This window comes from Paralichthys olivaceus, chromosome 10 (assembly GCF_024713975.1).
Source record: "Paralichthys olivaceus isolate ysfri-2021 chromosome 10, ASM2471397v2, whole genome shotgun sequence".
Lineage (NCBI taxonomy): Eukaryota > Metazoa > Chordata > Actinopteri > Pleuronectiformes > Paralichthyidae > Paralichthys > Paralichthys olivaceus.
This window is the reverse complement of record NC_091102.1, coordinates 11,847,564-11,872,082: the sequence shown is the minus strand read 5'-3', so window position 1 is coordinate 11,872,082 and position 24,519 is coordinate 11,847,564. Positions and strand designations below refer to the sequence as shown.

The 24,519-nt window shown below is 39.0% G+C and overlaps 1 protein-coding gene across 2 annotated transcripts; it reads left to right on the top strand.

The window, feature by feature from the left end:
• Window positions 1-795: 795 nt before the first annotated feature.
• On the top strand, window positions 796-24,497 carry slc4a10b (solute carrier family 4 member 10b). 2 transcript variants are annotated; one of them, XM_069533228.1, is made up of 26 exons: window positions 796-1,054; window positions 2,083-2,124; window positions 6,984-7,065; window positions 9,663-9,815; window positions 9,959-10,097; window positions 10,639-10,799; window positions 11,594-11,779; window positions 13,224-13,312; window positions 15,247-15,404; window positions 15,552-15,639; window positions 15,777-15,923; window positions 16,019-16,122; window positions 17,040-17,214; window positions 17,347-17,480; window positions 17,774-18,019; window positions 18,158-18,263; window positions 18,639-18,800; window positions 19,412-19,525; window positions 19,611-19,772; window positions 19,855-20,106; window positions 20,245-20,313; window positions 21,286-21,459; window positions 22,203-22,322; window positions 22,403-22,467; window positions 22,584-22,697; window positions 23,463-24,497. In XM_069533228.1, the coding sequence occupies exons 1-25, from the start codon at window positions 1,007-1,009 to the stop codon at window positions 22,657-22,659; spliced, it is 3,252 nt and encodes a 1,083-aa protein (XP_069389329.1). In that variant the 5' UTR covers window positions 796-1,006; the 3' UTR covers window positions 22,660-22,697; window positions 23,463-24,497. The 2 variants fall into 2 exon arrangements, with proteins under 2 accessions (XP_069389329.1, XP_069389330.1); XM_069533229.1 differs by lacking the exons at window positions 796-1,054; window positions 2,083-2,124 and adding an exon at window positions 2,878-3,051.
• The last annotated feature ends 22 nt before the right edge of the window (window positions 24,498-24,519 follow it).

Below are 24,519 nucleotides of genomic sequence, written 5' to 3'. Positions count from 1 at the left end.
TACGACATTTGCTGTCGTTGCTTCAGCATTCAAAACAACAAGATCACATGTCTCTCTCAGATTAGTCTTATCACAATGATCATGTACGATGCTTAACTGAGCAGTCTCCCTATTGCTTTCCATCATCGGTTTACAGGTTATGACTCAGGAATCACATCAATCAATTTTTTACAAAAAATCATGTTCCACAACCAAATTTCTAACTATTCAAAAATTATATATTTCTTAAAATATAAATGTTTCTTTTCTAATACCGAGCTGGCTTCTTGGAGTTCAGTTCCTCTAATTATAAGTAATATATAAAAGACGAGAGAGTCGTAGTCCTCATAATGAAATATAATGAAATATTATAAGTAGTAATGAACTTGATGGTTTGTTTAGGTTTTAGTTTTTTATGAGTTTGACTTTTTTTTGGGCCTTGATAGTTGGGACTTGATGCTTGGCACAATAACTCATAAAAGGAAAAAGAAGAAAACCAAATGTTTTTATGTTTAAAGATATGCCATGGAAACTAAAATTCTGAACATTTTATTAGATGTTTCATTGTATTTTACATCCACAGGGCAGTTTCTTTTAAAGGACACACAATGGCACGTTTGCGTAATGACCCCCCACCCAGAGTCTATAGGGTTGGTGACATAACCTGCAACAATAAATGGCAAATTTTATTGATCATGTTTGGAGTAAAAACATTGAACGTCGTCTCTTCTAATTCCACTGATTTCGTCATCATGTTTCACTTTCCATGTTTCATTTTCAAAAGTGACGCGCCCGCGCCAGCTGCAGTACCAGGGGCGCGCATGTTTCTCTGAAGAGTCTGAGAAGCGCTAATCGTTTCCGAGCCGCTGACCGAGGCACGACCATATAAACATGTGAGCCGCTGTGTGGTCGCTCAGTCTCCGCTGCACCTGACGGGATTACGCACACACAGACACACACACACACACTCCCGGAGATTTCTGCCCCGTCCCCCCGGGTACACCGTGGAGCGCTGCGGGAGAAGACAATGAACGACACGGACCAGGGCGCACAGATCGAGCCGCTGCTGCCATCGGTAAAAGACCATTGATGCTCTGATTTTACTCATGTAGATGTCTTATGTTAGAATTAACCAGTGTGTCATATATGAAGTCCAGTGGTAAAATGTAAAATATGTTGCTTACAGTTTTTACAGGAGGCAGATGAGGGTTACAGCCTGTATGATGATGGTACTCTGGAGTGTTTAAAGTTATAGATCACCTGTGGAGCTTCAACCACAGAACATGACTTTGTGATTCCAGTATGCAAAATGCTGATCCTGCTTTATTACTTCAGGTTTTTTTCAGTGAAACAAAATGTGACTTCATCTTCATGATGTGGAAGATTCCTGTCACTACCTGGAGGCTCTCATTAGCCCTTTCTTATTTCAATTTGAAACTTTATTATGTATGCTCTACAGCAGAGATTAAGTGAAGTGCCATTATTTTGTGCAGTACAACTTTACAGTACATTACAAATCCCTGCTGTGACAGATGTCCCGTATTCAGAGAGCAGTGACCTTGTGTGATCTCTTCATGGAAATGAAGTGAGAGACAGGTTAAAGTTAATGTAAATTGAGAATAACGTCGCACCACAAATACACTTGTAGGTGTCAGATATGCTCATAACATCAAACTGTAACATCTGCTTTGGTGAAGTCTCGGTTAAAAGAAAACACAGACTCTCAGAGGATGTTCTCAGGCAGATGTGAGCCCTATGCTCATCATTTTGGAGGAGATTTGTTTGTCATTATCCTTTTGCTGTTTACATCACAACAGCTTTTTCTCCCATTTAGCCAAAGGTTTTAGACTGACAGGCTTTTGGCTGAGAGTTTGCTCTGCTGCTGCCACTTTTAGTGGCTTTGATTTCAAACCGCTAGGTCACAACCTGACCTTAAAAGTCACTGAACATGAATTTAAAAAAACAATAATCTTTATCTCATTTGGCGGAAAAAAATATGTTCAAATGTGAAAATGTTTTCCAGCAGCTGATTCCTAAAATTCAAGAACTGTGTAGATTACACAGAATATACTGCAAATGCTCATGAACCCTTTTTTATTTCAGGTTTACTCTTCCTTTGGCTCGTCAGTTGGACGTAGAAGTTTGGTGAGTTCCTGGATTATGTGGCTTTCTAAACACAAGGATTAAGTTAACATTACATATCAAAACATACAACATACACAATCTCCACGTTTTACATTTAACATGTATAATGTACATTTTGTTACATTGAGGTAAATTCATTTTCTTTGAACAAATTGAAAAGAATACATAGCAAAATTGTTATGGGCCAAATTTGGCCCATATTCCACATCTGGTGCACATACTATGTGGAAAATGGCACTTGGACGGTCTGCTCCTGTTTTCCTGATGACAAGTAAGCCATGGCAATACCACAAAGGTGAACATGCAGATTACACCTTGTCTAGAGCAACGCCTGTTTGCCAAAAAGGCCCATGTGTTTGGAGATATTTCGACCCTGTTCGCTATTTTATAAGTGGGCCACTTTGGGCTCACATTCATTTTGTCAGCGCCACAGGAAGAAGTGCTGCATCGTTGCCTGAAGTGGCCCACATCCGTATGTTATGTGGGACAAGCTCACTGGTGGAGCTGCTGAAACACTTCTCTGTATGAGTGACCAAGTTGATTTGATGCTATGTGACAAGCTTATCTTTACTTTATAATATATATATATAATGTATACAAGCATATGCATACAGTAAATAGAACAGATATGTAGTTTAGCATTCTGTTAAGATATTGCTTAGCAGCAGCAATGATGTCACGTCTATAATCTCTTGTTGTCGAGCTGTTGATAGATGCTCAATCACAAATTACAGTTGTTGACACACCAGAAGGGCTTCAGCATTTATCAGACATGGTGTGAAACAGGACAGCAGGAGTTTATGCTGCAGAGCTCAGCTTTCACTGCGTCGCACGCTGACTAAACTGATTAAAAAGCGGAGAGAGACACATGAGGGAAAGCTCATGCCTTCAGAAAATTTGGAGGCTCCTTGGCTCTTCAAAAATCAGGTAGGACAAGGCTTGATCTTCGCAGGATCTTATGGCACATGTTTTCAGCTGCCACGAGGTAAACAGACATGTATATATGTTCGAAGACCAGAATTCCTGGACCTTTTCTACAGAAATCCTTCTCTCCACATGTCCAAAAATGAGTTAATGCCTGATAAAACTGTCAAAAAAAAAGAGCTTTTACTGATGACCACGACTGATCCATTTTACCGTTCAGACACCAGGGAAGCAGATATTAGGTTTGACCAAATGAGGGCTCAGAGCTGAAAATACTTCAAATAACAGCTCTGGAAAAAAAAGAAATTGTGTTCTGTACTAATGTGTCCTCTTACAGGAGGCTGAAGTTTATATCAGAGACATTTAAGGATTACAGTGCATTTTGCAGCACATGAAAGCCAGTGCTGTTCATGACATTGCTGTCACAGATGTTTCCAAATGTGCCAGGGCTCTCCGGCTGGATCAGATCCAAGTATGCTCAGCACTCTGTCATACCACTTCAGCAGTTTGTGTGGTTTGACATCTTTTATCATGATTTTTACACCTAGGTATTGGTCTAAAAAGCAGCAGTAGTTTGAATTTTATTATGTTAGTCTTCACAACACACTAGAAATCTTTGTTTTTGGCTTTAAAGCAGAGCACATGGTGTGATCAAATGTCAAAGACTGCTCATTCATAAAGGCGTATATGTACCTACATAAAAAGATAAATACAGATGAATGCAACAAAAACAATCCTATTAGCCTGTGGTAGTATTGGCTAAACATTTGGGATAAAAGTGCAAACATTAACATTCAGCTGATACAAGTTGTTTGTTTGTTAAAAAGACGATGGAAGATGGAATTTACAACTGCCTAAACACATTTCTCTTAGCTGTGAGTATCCTGTATCCTCTTCCAGAAGTAGGAGTCAGTTTTTTCTTCAGAGCCTGGAACCTGAATAGAGAACGTAGTTAATTTATTCAGATCAGAGCCTATTTGTCACTTTTGTGTCTGAAAATTATATCAGTCAGTCAATAGTATCAGTGGCTGTGTGTCAGGACTCATCTGATCATGTTTTAAGAGGCGACATATTCAAGCTCTTTTCAATAGAGTTTTCATAGTAAAAATATCAATGTAATTTATAGCGCTGGACGTGTTTTGACTGTTTAAACTGTTCCCATTGTATGGGAACTCATTTAATATGGGCTAATGTGGCCCCTGCTTTAGTAACAAATACTGGCAGTTTAATCTGAGCTGGGATGATGATCCATGGCCTGTGTATTTGTAGACAGATTATCACCATCAGCCTTGTGGCCTCGGCCAGCCCATGTGTCAGTGCAGCTGTGAACATCAGCACCCTTCATTATCATAATGCCCCGATGGTCAACTGGTGGTCAAGATGGCTGCGGGGAAAAGCTGATATCAAGTGAGCTTATATGGGGATAAAAATACCTACTGTGATAAGAGCTTCTGAATTGTTTGGCTCTGTTTGAGGAACACTGAGTAAAAGCTGTGGCCCTGTGTGTGTTTGTTCTGCTTTCTCAACCCCAGCTGTTGCTTGGATTTACAATAAATGACAGGTGGTTTTTAATCCACAGCAGTGATGTAGTAATCAACACCAGCACAGTGTCCAGCTCTGAGAAGCAATCCTGTCTGAGCTGTGTTTGTAAGTCACACATCTCACTGATTGATCTCATAACATTAAATCAATGCACCTCAATACAACGCTTCGTTGTAGTGGTAGTTTTCCTTTAGTAATGTAGTCCCTTATTTTATGCATTCATTTTTATCTTTTTTAGCTTTGTTTGTTTTGTCTGTTATTTATCAGTGTTATGCAAAAACTACAGGACCATGAAGCCTGGTGGACGGTTGCGGTATGTGTCAGGGATGATCCCATTAAATTTCGTTGTGGATCAGGGGGCGGATGCAGGATTTATTTTCACTTTCTTTAACATGGGGTACGATAGAACATTATTTCATTTTCATTGATTTCTCTGAAAACAATTAATTCTGCCAAAAAAAGAAAAAAAAATTTAGGGGACGGATATTTACAAGATGAGGGTTTATAGTTTATATCACAAAGCCACAGGGTACAGTCTATCGTCTGCAGTGGCAGCTGCTCAGTCTGTCAGTCCAACTCTCAAGTGCAGATAAACATGGAGACAACCACTAGATTCAATTCATGGTGCACAGAGGATCAATCCTTTAACGAGTCCCCGTCAGATCACACTCCTATGATCACGTCTGAAATTCCTGTTAGCTTGCAAACATTGTCATCAAGTTAATATGCTGCTATTAGCAAGCTAGAATTGAAATACTGTCAACCAACTTGCACGGCACCCGATGAAAAAATTGTTGACACATAACTAACACATGTCTAACACATAACCTCTTTTAAATTTCAGACGGTAATCAAAAAAATTAGCTTGTGTACTGATAATAAAAACAATTTGTTACCTTTGGACAAATCTGTAGTGCATTCCTCAAAATGTTACATTTCTACTTAAAGGCATGTCGTGGTGTTTTGCCTGGTAGCTTATTATCATCATTAATAAACATCATTATTAATGCAACTCTAGTCTCTTTTGACTGGTTTTCTCATTAGCGCAGTGACCCACAGTTTGAAGATGTACATTTTAGCTGTGATTGTTCACGGTGAGCTGTGTGCTGACTCATAACAGGATGTTCAAGAGAGGCAAAAGCAGGTGATGAGGTTGCATCACTTCCAAACACACTGGAAATAATGACTTCTGCTCTGTGCTCCTGATTCCCTCTTGCCACCTCTTCACTCCTCTTTTCTTGGTTATTACATAAGCAGGCTGACGTTCACACCACAGAATGATGGTTTTCTCAGTGACTCTAATCAGTTCCAAATCATTGCCAAATCATTGCCAAATCAGTCCTGCTGCACCCCCCCAACTATAACTAGCTTATGGTAACTGCTTATTAACTGCAGCTACATGTTGAAGAGTTATCAGCCTAATGATGTTGCGAGGTGCACAGGAATGCTCAAACAGCCCAATGACATTTTCAGCGGTCATTCAGTGTTGTCTCCTGTAATCTGGCAAAAGCTCTGCATTGAAAATTATGCTCTCTCTCTCTCTTCTGGGTCTGATCTTTATTTCTTCTGCCATAAAAAAGTGTCACATATCAAATTTATTTATTTTAGGATGTAGTTTGATGAACTGTATTTATTTTGTACATCACATAGACTCTATATAAAGGTGGACGTCATGATAGCTCGCTGAAAGTGAAGCCAGGTAGTTCTGTAGTTTTGTAGGTAATTCTTATCATGCTGAAGTTTTTCCTGTAAATTTGGTTTTAATTATTTATTTCATGCCCAAAAAACCAAGTGCTTCCAGGGCTCCACCCCTCAATCGCTACTGTGCAGATTCTGGTACCGTATCACATTCTGATATTTTGGCTTTATTTCTGGCTAGTTGGAGGAAGTGGAGATGTATTGTCCATCTTTATATACATTCTATGATCTATCCTGCAAGAACAACTGAAATGTGTTGTAGGTGAAGGTGGAGGGTGGAAGAAAAAATTATGAATGAATTTTACATTTTTTTTAATGAAGAAAATGAAATACATCCCATCATCAAAGCAGCACAGATCACTTTGAATAAACAGAACCAAACCATTTAATTGTTGGTGGATAATTTATTGTTTCCATTTTGAAAAAGCTTTCTGTTTGGACTAAGATGTTTTCCTCGTCAAGAAGAGATGTGCAATTAGTTTCCATGGCAACAGTGCTATTCGGTTGGATAATGTGTTTGTTCACAACGACCTAATCTGTGAGGGGGACACCAAGTCAACACTCTTAATTTCATGTTCTGCTCTGGATACATCAGCACACTGGACAATGTGTTTCATCCTGTTTCTATATATTGTATAATGTTTATAATTTCATCATGTTGAATGTGTGTGTTTGGTTTTCAATGTATCCGACAGAGAAACGACGATGAGGCTGTGGTGGACCGAGGGGGAACGCGGTTTCAACAGAGAACAAACTTCGAACAGGAGGATCTCGAAGGTATACCTCAACCAACACTCAACGCACCAGGAACACACAGAGCCTGAAGCGCTCAAAGGCTGCGGCAGATGAGTCCGCCCACTCTGTCCTTATACTCCTGCTGTTTTCCTCCTGACAGTTTTCTCGTAGTTAAAAGATAAGAGCAGAGTGGGAGGCGAGACTGTAGGTGAGATGAATTCACATCAGCAATTTCATAATCACTGGAAAAACACAGATAATCAAAACAAAAAGATACAAACAGAACAAAGGAGTGAGCTCCCATCTGTATCTGTACACACACACAATGACCCACAGCTTTTCAGTGAAACGTTCTGTCAAAATCTCCATGGTAATGAAGTTGTGGGCTGTACTTTAAAAAATACCTTTGTTTTGCCTCTAGTCAGAGACCATTAAATAACACACACAGTCTCTCATATCTTTCTGTTGGATGTGTGTGTGCCACAGACTGTATGTAAAGATGGTCGATCAAATAAATAAAACCAAACTTATCAGAAACATGAATACTAGATTATACATCGGTGTTGTAAGGAAAAACTAAAATGACAGAAACAATCTTTGAGAAAAATGTATTTGAAATGAGCTTTGACATACATGGAGGAGGTGTGCTTTACAAACTATACTGCATCCAGCCACCAGGTGGCGATTGCGACATTTTGGCTTCATATTTGGGGTGCAGTCATCTTTATATATACATTCTATGGTGTTGGTCATATTACCACAGGAGGTTTGGAAACAACTGAACTAAACTTAACTTAACTTAGCACCTTAACTGGGAACACATTCTTGGAGTAGAAGATTATCAGATTCACTGATCGCCTCCTCTTTACAATTTCCTTTGAGTTGAAAAGAGTAGTGGAGCAGAAAAAAGTAAAATTAAAAATGTGTGAATTTGAACTGCTCTGATGTGGAACACTGTGGCAGTTGAATGTGCCACAGGGCTCTCACCACAGCAGCCAGAGACAAACCATTCAGGTTTCAGCATGAATATAATACATAAACATACAAAACCTAAACTCAAAGGGTAGCTCAATGTCTCATACTCTGTCTCCCTGATGTCTCTGAGCTCAGCTCATGTGTCTCTGTCCAGTGTGTGTCTCCGTGAGGCAGCTCAACTGCTGCTTTTTAAACCAGAGGATCAATCAGCTAACAGCTCTCACCTGCACTGATTGAGCCTCTGGTTCAGGTGAAGGTGCTCTCCCAGCCCCCTCACCTCCACTAACACGATAATTGCAAAAATTACCCAAGTTGAATGCATCTAAAAATCAAATAAAGGTTCAATGGGTCCCACTAACTTATACAATAAGAAAAGTAAGTTTTGATTGAAAAATACCTTCATTAAATGCTTGTGTTACAAGTTGTGTTTGGCACATATGATATAAACTATAACTATATATAGTGTATGTGGTTGTCTGAATCCTCATGTCATACTGCAGCAAGCTGAGCTGGCTGACTTAAGAGTGCGATAACAGATATCTCTCGTTTTCTCTCCATCTCGCTCACACACAGACACACAGACACACACACACACACACACACACACACACACACACACACACACACACACACACACACACAGACACACAGCTGTGCAAGGCTTTTAAATGGTACAAGGAGAGGATACATAAATTAACAACCAGGCAACACAGATCCACGCAGCTGCAGGCCTTGAGTATATGAACAATAATTTAAAAGCAACTAAGATACAAACATAAATCACTAATTAGATAATTTGCACATCATATCTGTCACATTTTGAATGTCATGAAAATACAGGTTTTAATTCAACAACTCAATTTAAATGCCTCCACTGATCACTATTTCTTTTTTTTAACTAATCACACTATTTTTTATAGATACCATCTTTGTTTGTTTTGGTCACTGTGACCTCACAAAGCATATTTTTTACCTTGTGAATGTGATATCTCAAGAAAGCCTACAGAGAATCTCTTCAAATTTGGTGCAAATGTTCTGTTGGACTCACAAATGAACTGATTAGAATTTGAAGACAGAGGTCAAAAGTCAAGGTCTCAGGGATGTCAGTTTCATGATACATCAGGAACACTCACTGTGAATTTCTACAAATCTTGCCCCGTTGTCACCTGGACTCAAAGATTAAATGGTTATAGATTTCAGTGGTCAAAGGTCACAGTGACCTTATATGAGTCTAGAAAAACAATCCATGTAGACTGAAACTGCACTGGTTGACGAAGGCATACAACCATGAGGCAGTCATTCTAGTTAGTACTTTGTTATTAAGTTAAATGTTTCATGTTCCAGTCATAACAGCTGGTAGGCCTGTATAACATGATGCTCAAAGTGGCATGATGAATTATATATACCAGCATTAAGCATTACGTTATTACGTATGACCTTTTGAGCAATGCACTTCATTACATTAAAAACATACACAAACTCATGACCATGGCAAAGAAGTAGTGCTGAACTATGATCAGTGAAATTATAATCTATAAAGCTTCTGAGAACACACACACACACACACACACACACACACACACACACACACACACACACACACACACACACACACACACACACACAGTAGACCAGCCTTTAACTGCCATCGGACTTGTCCACAGACCACAGGACTCTCTACATCGGAGTCCATGTCCCCTTGGGCAGCACCAGGCACCGCAGCCATCGCAGGCACCGTCACCATGGAAGCAAGCACAGGAGGAGGAGCAGGGACCGGGTTCTCCCCTTGGTTGAGGGTAGAGAGTCTCCTCTTTATGGTACTGACCATAAAAGATACTTATCATTCATTAATTCAATCTTTATTTATACCTGATTACAATACAATGATAGATGATAAACTATAAGAAACAAAGCTTCACATGTATGTTTGGACAACACATGAACTTCCTCATGTTCCCAGACACCCCGTCCCAGAGAGTACAGTTCCTGCTGGGCACTGAGGACGAGGACGAGGAGCATATTCCTCATGATCTGTTCACAGAGATGGATGAGATCTGTGTGAGGGATGGAGAGGATTCGGAGTGGAGGGAAAGTGCCAGGTACTGTCTGGCTGTCATGTCAGTGACATGGCATTCACACACAGAACTCCGTCTATATACATATACACGTCATTACTCAAAGCTCTGATTGAATGGAGCGGTCAGGCCGGTGATCCCACTCACACTGATGAGTAGATGTAGCCGTGTGTCTAATCTTTGTGTTGATGTTACATCAAGCAATTGCCATTCATTGCTTTTATTGCTCGAGGACTTAAGTTTGTGTTCCTCTGTTTGTTTAATTGAGACTTGTCAGTGTTAATCAAGATGTGGAAGTTATTCATCATGGGAATTATGGTGTTCTCTCAAATCAGACATATTTTATTTACAGTGATACTCTGATGAGAGGCAATAAGGAAGGAGAGTAAATAAGTAAAACACAGAGAACGAGAGACAGAGATGTATATATATATATATATATATATATATATATATATATATATATATGTAAGCTAATGTGAGGAAGGGACCCAGAAAGAACAGATTGTCAGACAGTTTGCCGTCTGCTGCCTTCTCCTCACTGAAACTCACACTCTTGTCTCAGGTGGCTGAAGTTTGAAGAGGATGTTGAGGACGGAGGGGAGCGATGGAGTAAACCCTACGTGGCCACTCTGTCTCTGCACAGTCTGTTCGAGCTGCGAAGCTGCATCATCAACAGCACCGTGCTGCTCGACATGAGGGCCAACACCATTGAAGAGATTGCAGGTAACTACAGCGATGATACACCCCGATATCTTGTGACAAGCCTTTGTGTATTGTACAAAAATTACTTAAACATGAATAAATTACATTTTACCAAATTTGGTGTGACTTGGGAGGGTATCACCAGATTATTAACTTTAAGAGCTGACGTGTCAAAGATCAAGGTAAACAAAAATATGGTTAGAAAACCAAATCTCTGCAAATCCTAGAGAGACAATCAAAAGCTTATACTGATCAGAGAACTACTGCCCATGTTATGATAAGTGACGTCATGAAGAAGTCACAAAGATTTCAGAAAATGACGTCAAACATAGATCAAAATATTTTTCTCATATCTCTGCTTCCAAAAGGACTATAGACATGACCTGGAGCTTATATATATGGTTCAGTAACATTATAAACACAATCCAGTTTACACAGATTAATGTCATCATAAGGTGTAAATTATGTCTTGATGACATCATTATGAAATGGCATTATTACCCGATAAAAAGTTGACTTAGTCTGATAAGGGTATGCATCACCTCTCTGACTCTTTTTTCATCTACCTATTTCTGACAAAGAAGTGATTGTCTCAAGTTATAAGCTCCTTACTAAGTTACTCACTTCACTTTTGAGTGAAGCTTTACTCGCTTCACGACAGAGGAAAAGATGTTCAACAGAGTGTGTTTGTTGCATTCCTGCTGAGACTTTGTGATGCTATTTTAAATCTTGAAAACTTAAGCTTATTCAGCAACTTATTAGCCTCATAGCCAGATTCTTGAAGAACAAGTCCTAACAACGTGTGTTGTCGATAGACATGGTCCTGGACCACCAGGAGTTATACTCACCACTGGGGGACGAGCTCAGGCTGAAAGTGCGGGAAACACTGTTGAAGCAGCACCATCACCAGAACCAGAAGAAGCTGGCTAACCGCCTACCGATCGTACGCTCCTTTGCTGACATGGGGAGACGGACATCTGAGCTCCATCTGGACAAGAATGGTGAGAAAGCCCGAGATTCGGTCTTCAGGGGCTTTGAAACATGAAAGGAGTTGTAAAATACATGGATCGATCATAAGATGACAACAGGAGAGGAAAGCCGAAAAAAGCATTTGTGTATAACTTTTCTGTTGGGTGTTATTGAACAGTTTTACTTTCTCAGGCTTCTATGATTATTTAAATGATACTGCAGGGGTAAAACTGCAACACAAAACAAGTTAACTGGAATTTATATTTGATTTCATTTTGAGACCATTCAGTGTGTTTTCTCGGCCATCAGATGTAAAAATATAGAAAATGACGTGGGCTAGATAACAATTTGCACAAACTGTCCACAGCTGAATTACAAATACTATGTTGCGACATTTCCTGTTCAAGTTTGCTGTCTGTCCCGGTGGAAAATGTTCTAATATTGCTGGCCACTCAAAAGAAGATTAAAATCATGAATTGCGCTGCTACACTGCATTTTTACATGATGTCATTATTTAAGACTGGTCACCAGCTGTTTGCACCAGATGCAAACTGTGAGAATTATTCCCCTGGAGACATAAGAGACAAACAGCTGTGTTTTAGGTTGCAGTCAAAAAGTTGCTGCTTTATTGGATTCTGCGATGAACCTGCTCAGCGATGTTTAATTGTGGATTCTTTATAAATGTGCATTGTGTGTATGTGTGCTACATGCACGTGGGCTTAATCAGCCCACCCACAGAGCCACAGCACCTACTGTCAGCAGGTGGTGATTAATAAAGTGCACTTTCTCCTTTACCATCTTATTCTTAAAAACATATTCAAAGGTGGATTATTCTTATGGTTTGTGTGGATGTTGGCAACTCAAAAGAAGTTTTTTTATCAGGTTGAATTAAGGTTGATAAAAAAAACACAACAAGTTCATTCTATAAATATGCACACCCGTCTGGTATTGGTCTTCACAGAACAAGAAGTGAGTCCAGGACAGACTCAGAATTGGAACCATTTCTTAGCGACATCATTGCCAGCTATATTTTACAAGCCACTGACAAAATGAAGTGTGCAGTAGACACCAAAGTGTTGGTTAAATTATTTGTGCTAGGAATCAAGGTGGTACATCATGAACAATTCATTTTCACTTGTGAGGAATCGAGTGCCAAATTCACAGCATTTTACTCTGATAAAGCTCACTCCATTCTCTGTGAGCTTATTGAATAATATCATTAGTGTGTTAATGAAGTTAGTCCTGTCAGTCAGCTTGGCAGTAATCATATTACTAGGAGCCTGGATTATATTGTGATGACAGTCTGGATGTTTTTTTCCCTCCATGGCCTCCATGGTTTGCACGAGACCCTCAACATTATTTTCCTTTCTAGAGATATTCTCTTCAACTGGTCGGTCTCATAATAAATCACCTGCTGCTGGAATTCAGTTTTGTTGAGCCGTGTTAGATCATGTTTCTCCTCTCTGGACCATCCAGGTCAGATGACGTCCTCCCAGTGTCACTTAGCGGGTTCAGATGGGAAAGTGGACGTCAGTAGAGAAAACAGTTCTGTCGACTTCAGCAAGGTACGACTGCACAGACTGTACATTTAAATTGTACACACAGTGTTTCTCAAGTTACACTCAAAATGATTTGGTTAATATGTACATGTCAGTTTAACTGTGGGGACCAAACCAATCACAGATCAGTTGTCCCTTCATCTGCATCTAAACCAAAATGCTTTGGGTTCTTCACTCTGCCAAGTTTGGTAGAAATTGGTTTCATAATTTAATCCTGCTAATAAACAAACAAGCAAACAATCAAACTAACAAACACAAACATGTGAACACATAACCTCCGTAAGGGAGGTAATACTAATTCAATTAAGTAATCTACAATATTTTTCTGCACAACGAATACCTTCGATATTGTTTTAAGATGAATAATAATTACTTTTGACTATTGTGAACGCTCTTTACTTGTACTTATCTATCCTGCAGCAGTGTCAGATGGGACTAGTAACACAACAGAGTGTGGTTTATAGTGTGGAGCGGTCAGGACACATTATGTATCAGTAAACATTTATGTTGTATCTGTTGAAAATTAGCAGCCTCTTGTTTATTGTGTGTTTCAAACAATGAACAGAGGGTTGTTGTTGGTCTTTTTAATGGAAAACTCATGTAGTCCGGGATTAGGATTATAACCACTATAAATATGATAAAAGTCATTCAGCTGATTCTGATGAAAACCACACACAGCAAAGATAAAAGCCTGGTGCTGGCCTGTTGTAATGTCTGTGGGTTTAACCTTTTGTCCAGGTCAATGATTGTCTCATGTGCCTGTCAAACAGCAGAAATGAATGTCCAGCAGTGCTATTCTTATACATGTAACTTGTCCTACAATTTTTTATATGTGTTTCTGGACCAGCTGCAGATTTTCATTGACTTGACACAAGTAAAGAAATGAATCGGTTTTAACTCTGAATCTTAAAAACTATCGCAGTGTGAGTAATTATTTTGGACCTAGGTCTAGTTCCCCCACATGAGCAAACAACACTCTAGTCAACACTTGTTTTCTGCACATAATTAACACTGAAAAAATCAGCACGTTTAATATTCAGAGACTTTCTGTTCAGTGAAGGTCCACTGCGTGAAAGAGAGTAAGAGGATCAGTTTCATGGTGAGGGTCACTTTTTTAAACACGAAGTGAAATGAGAGAAACCTCATCCTTACAAAATAAACAACAGGTCAAACTGATTGTCTGTATATTTCAATAATCTGTCGTGATATCTAATTGTAACACATCTGTGACATGTTGGAATGTTCTGTCCTGTGACACACAAAGCCTGGACAGCTGGGCTATATTTAGATGACAGTCCAGTTAAACCATTACATTTAAGGATTAATGAGCACGGTAAAAATAATAACAAGTAGTAGTAGTAATAAGTGAATGTGATTTCTGAAGAGGTCGCTGCCTTCAGGGAAAGCTGAACTGCGTACAATTAAGAGGAAATCAAATAAAAAGCTTTTCCAGTAAAATACCAACTAGATCAACATCATTTTCTACATCTGGGAATTCCTGAGTTGATGTAACTTCAACACAAATAATGTTGGAATGTCCTATATGGAATTTATTAGCCTCTGATTCATCAGATCTGGCATCATAAAATCTCAAAATGTAAAAGTTGTTGGGCTTCAAACTAGTTGACACCCCACAAGAAACATGGCAGAAGGAAAAATCTAACATGACAAACATACATGTGCATAGAAACGGACACCAACTTCCTGCAAAGCTCGCACAAGGAAAATGTGAACAAAAACACATGCATTAATCATTAATCCTACTGAATAACAAACTGGAGCTGCGTCATCCTGCAGCTCACACACTGTCAGATAAATGAATCACCTTTCTTCAATTTAAAAACTGTACAAGGTATCCAAAAGCTGAATATCAGATGAATACCCGACAGTCCTGTGCCCTGTTCAAAGCTCGACCTCTCTCTACTTCTCTTCTATTTCAGATAGACCTTCACTTCATGAAGAAGATCCCAGCCGGAGCTGAAGCTTGTAACGTGTTGGTGGGAGAGTTGGAGTTTCTGAACAAACCTGTGGTGGCGTTCGTGCGTCTTTCACCAGCGGTTCTGCTCAACGGTCTGGCTGAAGTCCCCATCACCACCAGGTCAGTGCAGGCTGATACCCCTGTACACACCAACCTCTACAAACACCTCTTATTAACCCTGCTGATTAATCCCTAGTGAACTTTACAGTAAATATATACATACGGTTGGGATTCAGATTTGATTTGACACATTTTTTTCCCCTTTAGGTTTTTGTTTATTCTCCTGGGGCCTTTTGGTCGAGGGCTTCAGTATCATGAGATTGGAAGATCCATTGCAACACTTATGACAGATGATGTAAGAATTCCCCGAACCTTCCAGTCATTATGTCATTTGGCAGACATCCCCTTGCACGTACACTTCATGTGTAGTACATTGCATTCACTCAGGGTTTGTAACTGGAAAGCATTTAAAGCTTTTTATACTGTTCCCAGGTTTTCCATGATGTTGCATATAAAGCTAAAGACCGCAACGATCTGATCGCGGGGATTGATGAATTCCTCGATCAAGTGACAGTGCTGCCTCCAGGCGAGTGGGACCCGTCCATACGGATAGAGCCACCGAAAAATGTACCATCTCAGGTTAGTAGGACTTTGGCTGCTTGTTCTTCTAATGTAGATTTCTATAACACGTCACAGTAATTTAAACTCACCGTACTGTGCTGTTTGTTAAACAGGAGAAGAGGAAGAAAAGTAATATTTTACCAAACGGTTTAGTCGAGGGTGAGGAGGAGGATGAACCCGGAGGCCATGGTGGTCCTGAACTGCAGCGCACTGGCAGGTGAGGGATTCACCAAGAGAAGAACGATGTGTGTGTCTGTTTAATTCTTATCAACAGTAAAGTATTGTGAAATCTATATAAAGATATGAGTAAATATCCCTATAAATACTTCATTCTAATCTCAGGATGCAGTCTTTACTCCCTGCTTTGCTGCAGAGACTATATACAATTGAACAGCTCAAGCTTTAGATTTGTGCATTTTTGATTTAGTAAAGTTTTTTAAGCAATATCAATCTTTTGTTTTCAAAATACAGAGTCATTCCTCTGGTGCCCATAGAAGTGGTGCACAATATCTCAAATGAAATATTCTTGGCATTGAGTTCTAAATATTGCCTGATAATGGATAAAGTTATGTCAAATAAATACACTTGTTTGACATGAATACTTACTTTCTACAAGTTTAGTAAAAATCAACGCATATACTAAACAATAAAATACCACTTTACCAAACTGTATTCTGCAGTGCTCAGTCATCTATTTCTGTGCAAACTTGCTCTGTAGTAGTAGTCATAAAGTGGTTTCCATAGAAACATCCTGCTTCCATCTATTTGCATCCCTGCTTCGCTCTTACAAGGACTTACCACACTAAACTGTAACCAGAGCTGAACAGTGAGAAGAGGGCAGTTGAAGACAAACAGTGGAAAGATGTTTTTGCCACTTTTGCATTTCAAGAAATAAGATGAAATGTCAAGAGAAAAGTGGAATTGTGAATAAAAAGCTTGAAAAGTTGAATAAAATTAGATTTTTTTTAATATCCAGAATATTGTCAAAAATCTTGCAAACTTTTCACAAAAATGCACAAACCATTGCAATTTAACTTGTTTTCTATTATTGTTTCAACATAAAAAACTTGTTAATACTTAATTTTATGAGTAAATAAACAACACAAGTGGCAAACTTTTTCTTTCCATCCCCAGGTGGTTTGGTGGTCTCTTTCTAGACATCAAGCGAAAGGCCCCCCACTACCTGTCTGACTACACGGACGCTCTCAGTTTGCAGTGCGTGGCCTCTTTCCTGTTCCTCTACTGTGCCTGCATGTCCCCTGTCATCACCTTCGGAGGACTGCTGGGCGAGGCAACAGAAGGACGCATAGTAAATCATCTTCTCTTTCCTCTAAGTGTTCACACTGTTCTAGCTGTACACTGCTGTGCACTGTACGAGTTCAGTACAATAAACATTTTGTTTTTCCCAGCAATCTTTCTGTCCTGATTTTCTATTTCCCAGAGTGCAATTGAGTCGCTGTTTGGAGCCTCGCTAACTGGAATAGCCTACTCCCTATTCGCCGGGCAGCCCCTCACCATTCTGGGCAGCACAGGGCCGGTGCTTGTATTCGAAAAGATATTGTTCAAATTCTGCAAGTAGGTTTTGATTTAGTGTTCCCACGCATATCTCTCATGTCAGTGACTTCAGATCATTGCATAACTTTGTGATTACACGTCCGATGTTTTATCAGCTGCCTGTGGGATGAGTTCTGGGAACATGAATGTAACATCTGGCCACCTATAGAACATTTAATGTTGTGCTTGCATTTACTCATTGTGATAATGTCTTTCTCCAATCTGTCACATTGCAATAGTATAGTATATATAATATGATGTGATTTGATGTGTTATCTTCCACAGTCATTTTCCTCCCTCTCATCTCCACACAGGGAGTATGGCTTATCCTATCTGTCCCTGAGAACATGCATCGGCCTGTGGACGGCGTTCCTCTGCATCGTGCTGGTGGCCACAGACGCCAGTTCCCTCGTTTGTTACATCACACGCTTCACAGAGGAAGCCTTTGCCTCACTCATCTGCATCATCTTCATCTACGAGGCCTTGGAGAAACTCATCCACCTGGGGGAACACTTTCCCTTCAACAAGAACAACAACCTGGACAAACTCAGCATGTACTCGTACGTCCGGGGTACTCTTTAAAGTAGTTAAAAAAAAAGAAGAAATAATAAGTAATTAAGTAAATTCCTTGGAGGTACAGTAAATCCCAGACAGATACATGATTAATCATTCACCCAGATGTTCATGTGCCTCCACAGATGTTCGTGTGTCGAGCCCTCTGACCCCACCAATGGCACCCTGAAGTTCTGGGAGATCAACAACATCACTGCCTCAGAAATCTATTGGGAAGCTCTGGAGGTCAAGGTACAGACCAGCTCGGAAGTTAAAACAAAAACAAATGTTACAATAATGAGATATGGAGGTTATGAATGCATACAACAGCAGGAAGTATGAGGTGTGACAAAGACAGACCAAAAAGCTTTTTCCACCTTAAAGTGGCATGCTCTCCCAGATGGAGGAAGCTGGACAGAGGAGATTAAGGGCATGTGGGCTGGATTATATTGGATTACTCATAGCAAATCACTCTAAAAGCACATTTTTTGTACTTTGTTAAGTTTTTTTTTTTTTACAAATGTGGATGCTCATAAACCGTTTGTGGAAGCTTACAATCTGCTGATGCTGTTTTTATTGCTAATCATGTGATAAGTTTGATTAATGGCCCTCTACCTGTTGTTACAGGACTGTATTGAGAAGAGAGGCGAGTTTGTGGGCAGCGCTTGTGGCCCGCACGGCCCCTATGTTCCTGACGTCCTCTTCTGGTCTGTCATTCTCTTCTTCTCCACTGTCATCATGTCTGCCTTCCTCAAAGAGTTCAAGTTCAGCAATTACTTTCCCACAAAGGTACTGTACATCCTTCATCGTCCTTACATAAATGTGCCTCATGTTTCTGTCTCTGGTGAACAGAGCTTTGGTTATGTAGCATGGTGCAGTGGTACACTCTAGTGGTTCAACGTAGGTACTGCGTGATTGAAAGAATATGTAAGACTCAGTTAGAATCAGTTCCTCCACCAATGCCCAACAGTCCCCTGTATGAAACCACATCTAAATTCACTAGATCTGCACTGAATTGCTCACACACATATCAGTCCCCTTCATATGCCAGAACCTTTTTTTTTCATCAAGATTCATGAGTGATTCTTTGAAAAATCAATGAAAACGTTGAAAAACAGACTCTTTTGCTATTTTAAAGAGAACAAACCTGGATCTGCCTGGAAATGTATTGGCTTCCTTTGTGACCTATACAACATTCATCCACTGTCTGGTAGTTTTTGCGTAAACTTGCTAACAAACAAACAAAAACCAAACACAGATCAAAACATATATCCTCTTTGGTGGAGTTAATGAACAGTCCTGTTTTCTGCAAAACCTTTTGTTTGAGTTTGATAAATACTATTGTAAAATATAAAAACTGTATGCTTGAAGGTTTTTAAAATCAATCTCATCTCTATCAGGTGAGGGCCATCATCAGTGACTTTGCTATTTTTTTAACCATCCTTACGATGGTGTTAGTCGACTATGCATTAGGGGTTCCCTCTCCGAAGCTGAAGGTTCCCAGTGTGTTTAAGGTAAGAAATTACTTATCAGATCATTTTTCAATAAACGCCTTATTGTGTAAAATAAATTCCGAATAATCTTTTTTGTCTTTATCAGCCGACCAGGGATGATCGAGGTTGGTTCATTAACCCGCTGGGGCCCAACCCCTGGTGGACTGCAGTCATAACAGTGATCCCTGCTCTGCTCTGCACCATCCTCATTTTCATGGACCAGCAGATCACTGCTGTCATCATCAACAGGAAGGAGCACAAGCTTAAGGTACAGCCTGAGTTCAATGCTCTCACAGCTACTATACATTAGTGTGATAAGGCTTCATCCACTTGTCCCTTCCCCCCTTCAGAAAAGCTGTGGCTATCACCTGGACCTATTCATGGTGGGGGTGATGCTGGGCGTGTGCTCTCTGATGGGTTTGCCGTGGTTCGTGGCGGCCACCGTGCTCTCCATCACCCACGTCAACAGCCTGAAGCTCGAGTCCGAGTGCTCTGCCCCCGGTGAGCAGCCCAAGTTCCTCGGAATCAGAGAGCAACGATTTACGGGCCTCATGATCTTCACCCTCATGGGCTGCTCCGTGTTCATGACGTCTGTGCTCAAGGTCGGTCACATACTTTTTCTTACTTATCAGTTTTGACGTGAGTGTATTTTTTCCATCTGTGATCATACTACAGTGTAAATTTATTTCATCAAAGACTGCATGAGCGAGTTACTGACAAAACCTTTTATTGCTCTTCAGTTCATTCCTATGCCTGTGCTGTACGGAGTGTTCCTTTATATGGGGGCATCGTCTCTCCGAGGCATTCAGGTGAGTTATTTGAGTCTCACTGTATTTAATGGAGCTCCTGCTCCCGTTGTACTGTATCACTGTGAAGAGGTACTCAGACCGCAAACCTCCGCCAAGGCCCAACAGTCCCCTTGTGAATCTTCATTTAAATTTTACGATTGTTAACATTTTAATTTGTTCTGTGCCCCTATACATGCCTGATTTTTTCCTCGAAAATCCGCAAATTATTCTCAGAGAAATCAATCAAAATGCTGAAAAACTTCCTATTGCACAGTGTCACAGAAAGTGATAAACATCTTAATAATGTTTCTTTACTCGTTAATCAGTTTTAATGTCCAAACCAGGCATAAAATAAAGGTTTGCACGCTCAAAATTTAAAATGTGACTAACAACCACTTTATGACCTGTGCTGAATTTGAGTCGTATCTTTTTGTGATGCTCTGCGTGCTTGAGATTAGATAGAGAGCTGCTCGGTGTTGATAATTCATCGACTCTTCCACCAGATAATCTGAGTGGACTGTTAACTCCCTGCAACCCACGATAGGGGATCGCCTCCATATTGTCTGGCTGCCCAGAGAAGAAGTGTTAATTGGCCACTAGTGTGTTCCCAGCATCTACAGAACACCTGATTGTTATTTAATTGCCCTGTTTACTTCTTATTTTCCTCAATTCTGAATACTTTCTATTCTTGGTTTGTGAAAATTATATTTAAATTAAAACAGAAATATGCTGATCTGAAGATTCAGTCTGTTGTAATTCCAGCTACTTTTACTTTTAGCTTGATAGAGTTTGGATTTTATCCACAAGCCTCAGTCCATACATTTGTTTGGTGTTTCATGATGGAAATGCAGTGTATTGTATTAGAGCGATTTATCACTCTTAAAAAATCTTTTACATCACATGTATGTAAGTTGCTGTAAGTGAAATACAAGGCATCTTATTTTTTATAGAAGAATTCTCTCTCACAAATCACTGATCATTTGTCCTCTCCAGTTCTTTGACCGCCTCACACTGTTTGGTATGCCAGCCAAGCACCAGCCAGACTTCATCTATCTCCGACACGTACCCCTGAGGAAGGTGCACCTGTTCACCATCATCCAGCTCAGCTGTTTAATTCTGCTCTGGGTCATCAAGACCTCCAAGGCTGCCATCGTCTTCCCTATGATGGTGCGTAAACTGTCCAATTACAGCAGCTGCAGGCCCATCGCACGAGCAGCATTAGACGCCACACTGGAGTGTCAGCAGGGCTCAGTGTGTGTGTGTGTTCAGGAAGATCAGTGGGGTCAGTTGGCCACTATCTATCTACGCTGGGATTAATGCAGCAGTTGTCAGACAAAATGAATAAGATGACGTGCATCAGTTTTTTCTGTTCGGCTCTCATTGATAAAATAAACATGGATATAGACGATGTCACAGGTTCTTTAAACAATTTCAATTTGACGGATATACATATTTTTGAAATTTATTTAATTTAATTACATTTTCTAAAATGAAAATAGTATATAGTATAAAGCACATTTAGATTAATGTATTTAATATTTTTTACAACTAAAAACTAAATGTTTTATTTTTAATTTCAATTAAGTAATAATGTTATTTTTATTTTATTTTAATATTTTAAGTATATATAACATCATATTCATATTTGCGTGGTCATGAAAAGTTTTGTTTATTTAAAATTAATTGTTTTTACATTTTATTTATACACATCCATGATTTATTGACTAAACATATAGATCATTTAAACTGATTTGTTATCTTTCTGTCACATACACCACTTACCAGCATTACACACCTGCTGCTACCACCGCTGCCTGTTTTTCCATTCAACTCCATCTCCTCTCCTCCTTCATTAACACATATGATTTCTGTGGATTCAGCCGTTTTGATCCTGCTTGTGAATCTTGCAGGTGTTAGCGCTCGTGTTTATTAGGAAGCTAATGGACTGCATCTTCACCAAGAGAGAGATGAGCTGGCTGGATGACCTGATGCCAGAGAGCAAGAAGAAGAAGCTTGAGGATGCTGAAGAGGTGCTGTTACCACAACATGCCAGTCCATGTTAAATTCATTTATTAACAAACATTTACATTGTGTTTTTTTCAATCCTCAGGAGGAGGAGCAGAGTATACTGGCAGAGGAAGAGGGAGTTGTGCAAGTGCCATTGGAAGGGTACAAGTATGTTATATCACATTCGTAAAGTTTTAAAACCACATTTCAATTGTTCTTTTTTCCCTAATGCACATTTTAATTGGTAAAAACTTCAAATTATTATCCGGCTTCTGTTTCCGCAGAGGAATACCAATCATCAACATCACAGATGAAATGTCAAAAGGCTCTTTTGGAAACACTTGGAATGCAAACGGCTGAGACTTTTGAGGAAGAATAACCACTTCAGAATAATTAAGGTAAGATTTCTCACACAGCTCAATTTACAGAAAACTTCTTATGGACCGTGCCAACAGAGACGAACCAAAATACAGTTGGTTATTATTAACTACAAACAGCGTCAATTTCGACCAGAAAACTCCAACAAATAAACAACCAAGAAAGAAAAAAACAAACTTGTGTGTGGGCACTAATAAGCTTGGATACACATTCAAATAAGGGAATATTGCTCGTATTTATCCACAAGGTTGGCAGCCATCATTAAATCTTTGGCGCCTCTTATATGATGGCATATACTTCATATTTATCTGAAATCTTTACAGAGATCCTTCTGGGAAGTCTTAATAAATGTCCAGTAAAAAAAAAAGAAACACACTCAGCAAAAACAAATCTCAATCTAATCTCCCAAATGTACATGTTTTATAATGTTTGTTTAATTCTTACAAAAAAGAAAATGTAGAAACAATCTTTTACGCTTGACAATTTTTTTTTAATGTTTTGCAGTATTATGGTTTTAGAGTTTTACAGTGCACTGTTATTTATCTCCTTGATATTTGTGCTTGGTACATGTAGAGTTTTCATTTTTAATATGATACAATACATTCAATATAAAATAGAAAGTATACAATAAGATGACAGTGATAATACGATACTGCATAATGAATTCTTCTATTTCTGTTATTTTAAGTACATTTTACTGCCCTTTTACCTGAGTGACATCTTTAATGCAGAAATGTAATGAGATGTTGTATTAACTCACTGTATACCTTTGTCAATGCTTACAGTTTACCACAACGCTCACAGTATTTCCCCACAAAACAATGGTGCAAGATGAGAAATGCAAAGCGAGAAGAGGAGGGACAGTGTTGTGTGTCTTTGTCACTGTCCCCTCTGTGTGTACATTGTGTACTGCTGATTATAAATCCCTCAAATATATGTTTGTAAATCAATGTGCGTGTTATCTGATGTGTCACAAATATACTGCTTATTCATGGAAACTTCTGTAGAAATTTCTTGTGTTGTTGATGTCAAAATGTACTTTATATGTAAATCTAGATACTTTATTAATACCACACTGAATGTAAACTACAAAATGGTTGGTTTTGTTTTTAAATTTTTGCTTTGGGACAAATGTATTTTGTTATATACTTTGTATTTCAAAATACCATCATATCAACATTATTTATTTATGTAACGATTCCCTACATTGAATATGATGTGAAATTAAATATGAAGATCTAGTTAATCTAAGATCATTGTTGACAATAACTACATAGAAGCTGTTTGAAATGTAAACATCCTGAAACGGTCTGTAAACTGGACGTTTGTGATGTGAGTTGGTGGGACCATTTTTTATTCTGCACAATGATGTGACCCACCTAAGATGGAAATGATTTTTTAAAACTAACGAAAGAACAACATACTGTACAAATACTGAACCAAATACAAAAGCACTTTTTTTGGTAAAAAATCAATTCTCCAATACATATTTATTATAGAAATTATTTATCTATATCTATTTTGTGGAATATAATAAACATGTTTGTTACAGAACACCTTGCAAGCTTACATAGACGTATGTCTCTATAGTGTCAGTGTATGGCTTATTTTGTAAATGTAAAAAGGAATAACCTCATTTTGTGTTTTAAAGCTCTTAAGTTTATTTGATGTCATAAATTAAGAAGATACGAGAACATTCAAAATCTAACCCTGAGGATTACAATGAGGTTGAAATATCAGAGTTTTAAAATGTATTCAAGAACAAAAAAATGTTTTATTATGTCAATGCTATTTTAATTTAATAAATTTCTATAATCACACTTGTTCTTCTGCTTATTTGCT